The sequence below is a fragment of the Alosa sapidissima genome, chromosome 12 (assembly GCF_018492685.1).
Source record: "Alosa sapidissima isolate fAloSap1 chromosome 12, fAloSap1.pri, whole genome shotgun sequence".
NCBI lineage: Eukaryota > Metazoa > Chordata > Actinopteri > Clupeiformes > Clupeidae > Alosa > Alosa sapidissima.
In genome coordinates this window covers 17017362-17027361 of record NC_055968.1, presented here as the reverse complement: position 1 = coordinate 17027361, position 10000 = coordinate 17017362, and the positions used below count along the sequence as shown (strand labels likewise).

General features: G+C 46.1%; 1 protein-coding gene across 2 annotated transcripts in view; it reads left to right on the top strand.

The window, feature by feature from the left end:
- ssbp4 (single stranded DNA binding protein 4) overlaps nt 1-10000 on the top strand; it is a 64797-nt gene that overhangs the window by 46554 nt on the left and 8243 nt on the right. For both annotated transcript variants that reach the window (XM_042057504.1, XM_042057503.1), the window contains exon 5: nt 1956-2045. In XM_042057504.1, coding sequence (XP_041913438.1) covers nt 1956-2045 — 90 coding nt within the window. The remainder of the gene's footprint in view (nt 1-1955; nt 2046-10000) is intronic.

Below are 10000 nucleotides of genomic sequence, written 5' to 3'. Positions count from 1 at the left end.
CTCCTCCCTCTCTCTCTCTCTCTCCCTCTCTCTCTCTCCCTCTCTCTCTCTCTCTCGCTCCCTGGCCAGTAGATGATTGACGGCCTGAGGGTTGTTATGGGCACTGGAGAGCGCGAGCTGAGGTCGGGGTTGTCATGGCAACAAGCAGAACGGGCCTTTTGCCGCTCTACCTGAGTGCAGTGGAGTCTTGCTGGCTGGCAGTGTGCTGTAGACAAATACACACATGCACAAACATACACCCACACACACACACACACAAACACACACACACACACACACACACACACACACACACATAATACAATCGAGCTTGGCCACAGAACCAGAATGAATGATAACACACTGTAACAGTCAAACCCATAAGCATACAGGCACAGTGCAGGCAGGCAAGCACGCATGCACACACACATTTGTTCCCATCACTATCTCCTTAGCTCTCTCTCTCTCACACACACACACACTTTCACTCTTTAGCTCTCTCTCTCTCTCTCTGTCTCTCTCTCTCTTTAGCACTCCCTCTCTTGCACTCTTTCTGTTTGCTTGCTCGCTCCCTCCTTCACTCCTCTCCTCTGTGGTATCTCCATAGCCTCAGCCAAGCAAAGGCTAATCAGGCAATGCAACCGCAGCTGAACCGAGCCAACAAACACACACACACACACACACACACACACACACACACAGAGAGAAAGATAGAGAGAGACCGAGAGGGAGACAGAGAGAGATACACAAACACACACATTCACACGCATACACGCACACTTACTCACTCAAACATTAATACATGCATGCACGCACACTAACTAAGCAAACAATCAGGTTTCTACCTCTTGAACACACATATCTGGCAGCTGTATATGGTGATTTCAGTTACTACTACAGGTTGAGAGGCTTTAGCGTCTGCATGTGTGTGTGTAGAGTGTGTGTGTGTGTGTGTGTGTGTGTGTGTGTGTGTGTGTGTGTGTCTGGCCTGTTGGGTCATTGGTATTGGATGTGTTCGCTTTGTGCCTGTAGAAGATCAGGTTACGGAAGGGAGGGGGCAGTGGGCAGCTGTGTAATACTCTATGTGTGTGTGTGTGTGTGTGTGTGTGTGTGTGTTTGTATGACTATTGTGTGTGTGTGTGTGTGTTTGTATGTGTGGAGGGGGGGGGGGGGGGGTAATGTGGACAGCTGTGTAATCCTCTCTGTGGTTGCTGTTAACCAGACAGGCTAGGGCACACTGTGTGTGTGTGTGTGTGTGTGTGTGTGTGTGTGTGCGTGTGTGTGTGTGTGTGTGTGTGTGTGTGTGTGCATGTGTGCGGAAGGTGTGCCCACGCTCCAAGCCCATTTAGAAGCTTAAGAGAGATTTGACTAGGGTCAGGCACACTTCTATTCTCCATAAATACTCTTTAGCAGCTCTTCAGTTCACCTCCACCCCTTTCTGATCGAGCATCATGACACGACCATATATGTGTTAAGAGAGAGAGAGAGAGAGAGAGATAGAGAGGGAGAGAGAGACAGAGAGAGAGAGAGAGAGTGTGTGTGTTCTGTACTATATTTATTGTCAATTACCCTGTACGCTTCCCAGACTTTTCCGAATGAAATAATCACCCGATATCAAGCTCATGATTGTGCATAAATTGTAGATCACTTTTGAAATGAAAGTTTGAAATGAAGTTACTGTAAAAAAACTGTTGTAAAACTGTCTGTATTGTATTGTGTAAATGAAGAGTCTTAGTTCTTACGAGGCCTGTGCCATGTTGTGTCATATGGTGATAATATAAAGTTGTATGGCATTTTACTGCACTGTCTGACCAGTCTGTGCTAACAACACAGTCCTCCAGCGATAGTAGACTTGTCCTGAGTGAGTTGAATGATGATTGACATGTCCTGAGTGAGTTAAATGAGGATCAACATGTCCTGACTGAGTGGGTTAAATGTTGATTGTTCATGTGTGTTTCTGTTCCTCTGTGTTGCAGAGTGCAGCTGCCGCGCCCAGTCCAGTCATGGGCAATATGCCCCCAAACGACGGCATGCCAGGTGGACCCATGCCCCCCGGCTTCTTTCAGGTAAGACACCTGAAGATGCACCAGTCTTGCTGTCTCCTCTATCTCTTTCTTTCGTTCTTCTCTCATATCTCTTTTTCTCAGACTCTCCCATTCATTCACCACATACACACGCCAGGGCTCCAGACTAACTTTTTGCACTGGTTGCACTGGTGCGCCTAACTTTTTTTCTTAGGTGCACCAGCACAAAAGTTAGGTGCACCCACATTTTCAACCACATCACATTTAACACCGCAGCAGGTTCACTTTTTTTCCTTAATTTCTGTCCTATATAGGTTGTCCTATGACTTATGATTTACAATTCTACAAGAAAAGTAACTTAATGAAGTGTTGGTGCTTTAAGTGCTTCACTGAGCTGAAATTTAAACTTAAAACATCTCAAGATGAATTAAATAAAAATAACAGTGAGTAAATTAACAGTGCACGTCTTTTAAGGGCTTAAAACTGCACATCTCATGGCTCAATGTCTTACATACTATCCTTCATGATCTTTAGGCCTTGGCTAAACCAGCTCGCCATGCTAGCATCTTCCATAAAAATATATTTGAGCACAATTTAAAGAGATCTTCCAAGTAGCCTGGGGGATTTTTATGTGATTTTGCAATGATGATTGCAATAATCATTTGACAGTCCCACAATGCAATTTACTTTTTAATTTTAGAATTTTTAAATTTTTAATAAGAACATCACTATGGTTAATGCAGTAACGAAATGGTAGGCCTATTATTATAGGCTATTGCAATGACTTGCCATGCTCGATCTAAATGTGTCCATTCAATTCACTGTACACAATGACCACAGTTATACATGCAGGGAATATTCGGGCTTTAAATGTAGCAGCGATATTCGGTTTGCGCCAAATACCGGATTAAATTGATTGATGCCATCAGAATGAGTTTACACAACTCGCGCGCAAAATGAATATTGCTGTTGAAAACCGGGTTACTCCCTGCATGTAACTGCAGTCAATGACACACTCCTTTTCGGCGATATCTCTGTCGTTCGCGAAGGCCTCGTATGCATTGTTCGCAATTTTAAGACGTCTTTTCATCTGCAATGACTCCTATAAATTTGGCGCAAGTGGCATTCCTGTACGTCGGGTTTACGTTCAAACTATTTTTCTGGTAAATAATTATTTCGGACTGAACTTGGTGAAGGGAAGTTTCACTATAGGCTTTAAATGTAGCAGCGATATTCGGTTTGCGCAACGATAGGCAACGATAAACTTGATCATCATCTCGGGCTCGTCTGATCGGTTTGCTGCTGCCAGCCGCCGAAAGGCAGTGGGGAGAGGGTACATTTATCTCGGCCTATGTGACCACACTGTAATGCAACTACATCCACTCTGTTTATCTGACTCTCTCTCTCTCTCTGCAGCACACGCATTTTCAAATTTACACACAGGCACTGGGCCACGGCCAAAACGAGGGGAGGTCCCGCCCTTCTATCTGTGATTTGTTTAAACCACGATATTGGCCAAATATGTGTCTGTTATTGAACCAAAGGTAGAGTTTCAATGCGGACACTTTTTCCTCTCTCGAATAGCTGGTCGCACTGGTGCGACCTCCGATCTTTTTTAGTCGCACTTTTGAAAAATTAGGTCGCATATTTTCTACCTTTGACTGTGGCTGGTGATCCCTGTGCAGGTTAGCTCTCATGGCAGATAGTCATGGCTGTCGTTGAGCGTGTGAGATGAGATGTGCTATGGTTTTCTCATCGTAACCGCTGACTGACTGAGCTAAATGCCATTGACCTCGTGTTCACTAGACGCAAAGCCTGCTTAGGAGGAGCTGATGAGCGCTGGTCTCCATTCACATGGTGAAGACATGCTGAAGAGCCCCCCCCCCCCCCCCTTGCCCCCCTAGACCTACCGGGTTTGATTTCTGTCGCACGCACGCTATTTGTTTATCTAGCACCGGCTTTGCAAATAATGATGTCCACAGACACGGTAGAGTATGTTGCATGATTTAATGAAAGTATGATAGATTGCGACATCAGAAGCAAGTCAAATTTATAGTTTCTTATGTCTCATTCCATCAAACTACAGATCCGCTACCCGATCAGGCAAACTTACATAGTGCAGTTATAGCCGATAGAGGGCCGTGAAGTGAATGCAGAAGTGCCGTTCACCCTGTTACGAGTTGACGAACCACTGAAACGATTTTGGAAAAATTATATTAAGGTGCTCTCCAGTCAGTGCATCATTCATTCAGGGCTGCACTAGGCTGGTTAAAATAAGCTAACACGTGATCAGTTAAACGGCGGGGGTTTTTAATGTGCTGCTATATTTTAGTTTAGTTTATTCAACAGCCAGCGCCTGGTCTGTGGAGTGGCCACTGATAAACATCCCCTGTGCTCCCTCCAGTACAATGTGAGGCGCATTGCATAATGCAGAAAGGAAAGCTGGGCTAGTTTATTTGGTGTGTGATGGAATAGATGTACAGCAGCATCCACACAAAAATGTGTGTGTCTGTGTGTGTGTGTGTGTGTGTGTGTGTGTGTGTGTGTGTGTGTGTGTGTGTGTGTGTGTGTGAGTGAGTGAGTGTGTGTGAGAGAGAGAGAGAGAGAGAGAGAGAGAGAGAGTGTGTGAGTGTGTGTGTCTGTGTGTGCATGTGCAATGTGTGTGTGTGTGCGCTTGGGTTGTACTGGATGTTAATGATGGATGAGGGAATCAGAGATCTGAGCTAGCGGATGGTTTGTGTGTGTGTGTGTGTGTGTGTGTCTGTGTATGTGTGTGTGTGTGTGTGTGCTTTGTGTCTGCGTGTGTGAGCTGTGTGATAGGGTTGCGTGAGTGACATTGCTTTCCATAAATAGAGCCTGTGTGCAGAAGAGAGAGGGGGCAGAGTGGGAGAGAGGAAGGAAAGAGAGGGAGTGAGAGAGAAAGAGAGAGAGAGAAAGAGAGGGAGAGAAAGAGAGAGAGTGAGAGAGAAAGAGAGAGAGAGAAAGAGAGAGAGTTGGTCGGGGAAAGGAAAAGGCAGAGAGAAAAACATTGCTCTGGTGTACTCCACTGCAGCAATTCCCTCCCTGGTGGACGGCTTAGAGAGAGAGAGAGAGAGAGAGAGAGAGAGAGAGAGAGAGGAGGGGTGAGAGAAAGAGAGATTGCAGTGAAGTAGTGGAAATGAATGTGTGTGTGTGTGTGTGTGTGTGTGTGTGTGTGTGTGTGTGTGTGTGTGTTTGTAGGCAGCAAGAGCAGCTCTGATTCCTCTTTGTGTGTGGCTGTGTGGACACATAGGTAATATCTGTACCTGTGAATTTAATTATTCTGTGCATAATTAATTACGAGTGCACATTCATTTCTCTCTTAATGTGTCATCTGTAATCTCAGTGCTCATGTCCTGAGTGTGTTCTCTGTGTGTGTGTGTGTGTGTGTGTGTGTGTGTGTGTGTGGGTGTGTCTGCGTGTTTGCAGATCTCTTGAATGAGCTCAGCTTTGATTAGTTGTTGCTAATTGAAACTGATTAGGGTTGTGTTGTTAGCAGTGGCTCTGATGCTGCTGATCAGCTGTGGAAACACTCCTCTCATCTTCACTCATACTGTCAGCATGCACACTGCACACACACACCAACTGTGTGTGTGTGTGTTAGTGTGTGTGTGAGTGAGGGTGTGTGTGTGTGTGTGTGTGTGTGTGTGTGTGTGTGTGTGTGTGTGTGTGTGTGTGTGTTATGTGCAAACATGTGATCTTGTGTTTGTGTGTGTCTACATGCGTGTAAGTGAGTGTGTTTGGATGCCATATGTTCAAACGTGTCCCAGTGTCTGTGTACAACCACGTGTGTGTATGTGTATGTGTGTGAGGGTTGTGTGTGTGTGTGTGTGTGTATGTGTGTGTGTGTGTGTGTGTGTGTGTGTGTGTGTGTGTGTGTGTGTGTGTGTGTGTGTGTGTGTGTGTGTGTGTGCGTGCGTGCGTGTGTGTGCGTGCATTGTGTTGGCAGATGCAGTAGTGAGTAATTAACATGAGTGACCCTTCTGCTGCTGCTGCTGCTTAGGGAGAGTTGAAACCCAGAGAGAGGGAGAGCGGGAGAGAGACATGGTAGGAGGGGGGGGAGCGGCAGCCCCTAACCCCAAGACACACACACACACACACACACACACACACACACACACACACACACACACACACACAGACACACACACACACACACACACACACACACACATAAACGTACACCCCTAGACTCTCCTAATCTCTACTCTGCACACCAGCTCTCAAATAGGAGTCATACAGAGTAGAGGAGAGACAGAGAGAGAGGGAGAGGGAGAAAGCAAGAGTGAGAGGGAGAGATAGAGAGAAAGTGAGAGGGAGCGAGTGAGAGGAAGAGAGTGAAATGGAGAGTGAGCAAGAGAGAGAGAGAGAGAGAGAGAGAGGGGAGATGGGGAGAGGGAGACTAGGGGGGAGGTTTTTTTGGAGAGGGAGAGCAGGCCGGGGAGCTTGTGTGTTGGCGCTGCGCCCAGATCAGTGGTTCTCTCTGGTACAGCAGGGTTCTGGCTGCCTAATAACCCACATGTCTCCCAGCGCCACTACTCCACTGCTCCGAGGAGAGACTGGCCCCAGAGCAGTGGAAGGGGGGCAGGAAGAGGGTGAGATCGGGTTAGGAGTTTGGACATGTTGCGTGAGAGAGCCACGCAGGAACAAAAAAGAGCGGAGAGAAAAGACATGATGGAAGGAATGATGGAGCTCAACAATTCCAGATAAAACTACTTTCAGCTGAGAGACAGTGTCTCCGATGCAGGAAGACAGCAGGGAACGTTGGAGAACTTGAACCACAACTAGCCATCTTTTAGGCTTCTTGCTGTTGAGGTGTCTAATAGAACAAGCCAAAAGTACATACACATTCACAGAAGGCACGTTTACTCCTTTACCACACACACAACTACAGGCACGACCTCACACATACAAGCTCGTTGGAACTCTTTTCTATGACGATGCCGTGCCACCGTTGGAGTAAAGTCGTGTCCCATAAGCACTGTGGAGATCTCAAGGTCAAAGTCAACTGAAGAACTCCTACCAGACGTTGGGGGGGGGGGGGGGGGGGGGGGGGGTTGCTGAGGCAGGTAACCTTGAGGTTTACACATGTTTACCCACCTAAACATTCATCCTTTTGTCCAGCCTTCCGTGTGAACTGACTGGGATTGTTTTGGGCTTCATGTGAACTGCCAGGTAACGAGTTTGCTCTGGTTTTTGTCTCACTGAGCTGACAGTGCTAAACATCCAAAGAATGTTGTTTGTTTGTTTGGCTGTTTTTAAAGTGATCCTCCAGCAGAACATTATGATGCTCTTGTGCCAATATCATAGACTTGATTGGCTCTTTTGGCAGTGGACCAGCCAACTGCGAGAGCGAGAACCATTCTTAAGGTTCCTTGTATCTCTATAAGCAAAACCATCAGGCCTCACATATTCTCAGGTCTAACCTTCAGTGGCGCTCCTCTCAGAACCTGAATCTTGAGGTTCCACCTCAGGAGCACAGTGTTTTTGCATCTTCTGTTTGAGAACCAAGACGTAACCTTGTAGTTGTTCTAAGGAAAAGAGCAGCCATATCATGTTGATGCTCCCCTGTGCACTGCTATTAATAGTCCAGCTGCCACATTATATGTTTTCATGCGTGCCATATTATGCGTTTACCCACGGCCAGCAGGGCTGGAGATGTTTCTGTGAATAACAATGAGCGGCACAGTTGTGTGCCTGATCTCACGCAGAGGGCTTTGTGCTGTGGCCAATGATGAATAGTGACATACTGCCCTCTAGAGGATGGCGGCTGGTATTGCATCTGTAGGAGAACTTGTGCTCGCCTCACCTCTGGTGGTGGTGGTGGTGGTGGTGTGTGTGTGTGTGTGTGTGTGTGTGTGTTTGTGAGAGTATTATGGGCTGTTCATTTGCAAGGCAGATCTGGGCAGGGGTAGGCATGGAGAGGCTTTTGTTGATGGCTCCGTGGTGCAGTGCCAAGCTCTTATCTCCTTAGCTGGGTAGAAAACGATTTTATTAATTGCTTCATTTAACCCTCCCTGCCATACACACACACACACACACACACACACACACACACACACACACACACACACACACTCAAGCACACACACACTCAAGCACACACACACAATCTCACACACATACACACACACAGTATCAGTGCAGCTCGTTGTTTGTACAGGAGCCATTGGTTTGGCTCTTTCATCTGTCCCTGCAGGGATAACCAGCAGTGCCGGTAGTGCTGTAAAGTCCATATGCTTCTTCTTATACAGGCATACACACACACACACACACACACACACACACACACACACAGACTCAAAACATACACAGCCATACAACCATTTAAACACAATGATAATGTACAGCATGCAGGCACTAATGTAATGTATAGATAGGCCATTCTAGACACTCACACATACATTAGCTCTCATGCAGATAAAAGCTACTCCACTTTTTCATGTATGGATGTATATAACATTATATACATCTGTGTGCCGCTGAACGACTGCTCAATGCAACGATGCTACTGCTGCCGTTATTGTATTGTCCCTAACCAGCCCCAGTGGTCACATCCCTTATGAGGCCTGGGCAGGCTTTTAATATCTGAACCATCACCTTCCCACACACACACGCACTCACACACACACACTCACACACACACACACACACACACACACACACACACACATGCTACATGCTTGCCATTTAATTCAGAATCATCTGGGCTCTTGTGTCCTGGGCTGAGCCTGCGCCAGAGAAATCTGTCAGTGTGTGACAGTAATTAGCTTGTGTTCCATGCAGAAACATTTACCCTTATAATGGGAAATCCAATCTGGAGTGTTTGGTCACTGGACCGTGGGATGGGATAATTGCACTACCTTCCCACGCCAGTTAGTTTCATGAGGAAAGAGGGTGCTAATTAGCTAATAGCTAATCACCATTCTTTTATGAAGGGGACGGTTCTGGACCTGACGTGCTGATTGGACCAAAAGTTTCCAGCTGTGCACGCCCTCCCCTCAGCTTCCGCTACCTTGTGCAGTGTTGAGCTAGTTAAGCGCATAGCAAGAGCAAAGTCAGGCTGTTAAATAACCCAGCAGCACCTAGCGGCTGGAGAATACTTAATAAAAACCATGATTGGAATGGGAAAAATCCCATTATGTCTATTGTACAATGCTCATCTAAAAACAACGCTGGTGTATTAATGATCGATGGATAGAATGGGTGGGAAATGGTACAAAGAACATCCCATAACTTTTCTGTTATCCAATTGTATATTACAGGTTGATCGCCAGGTAAAACATGAATTCAAGTTGACTTGGGTTCAGCACCAGTTGATTTTTTCCACATTAAAGAATTTAATTTCTCTGAAATAGCGGTTGTAACAACAGAAAATGTATTTCCAATGTAACAATGTTACGAATGTGACAATCCTTGTATCAGCTATTACATTGTATTAAATATATAATAACATATGTAAGCTCCATTGTAATGTATGTAGGCAAATACAGCATTTGCAAATTCCGTGGTGTTCTACATAAAAGGCAGATGTTCTGCATAAAAGGCCGATCCCGTTAGTGGGGGTTGAGTGTGATTGGTGTTTAATGAGGGATTGGTCTAGACTGGAGCGAGTTGGAGTGTGAGGAGACAGGTTGCCGTGGAGATGTGGTGGGCAGACCCCACACTTGTCCAGGAGCTGTATTATTAAAGCACCGGGATGCATGTTATATTCCAGCAGGCAGACAGAGACCAGAGAACACCCAGAGATCTCAAAGCCTCAAAGCCTATTTGGCTTTAGCAGAGAGAACACACACACACACACACATAAACACACACACACAGGGAGGAGACATCTTATCTACACATACCTCTTTCAATACTATGAGATTGTGTTTCAGATTTTGTGATTAGCCTGCTACATAATAAGTGAGAAAAGAGGGAAAGGGATGGTGAGAGAGTGAGCATATGGATGTGTTGATGAACAGGTGTCTGAGATT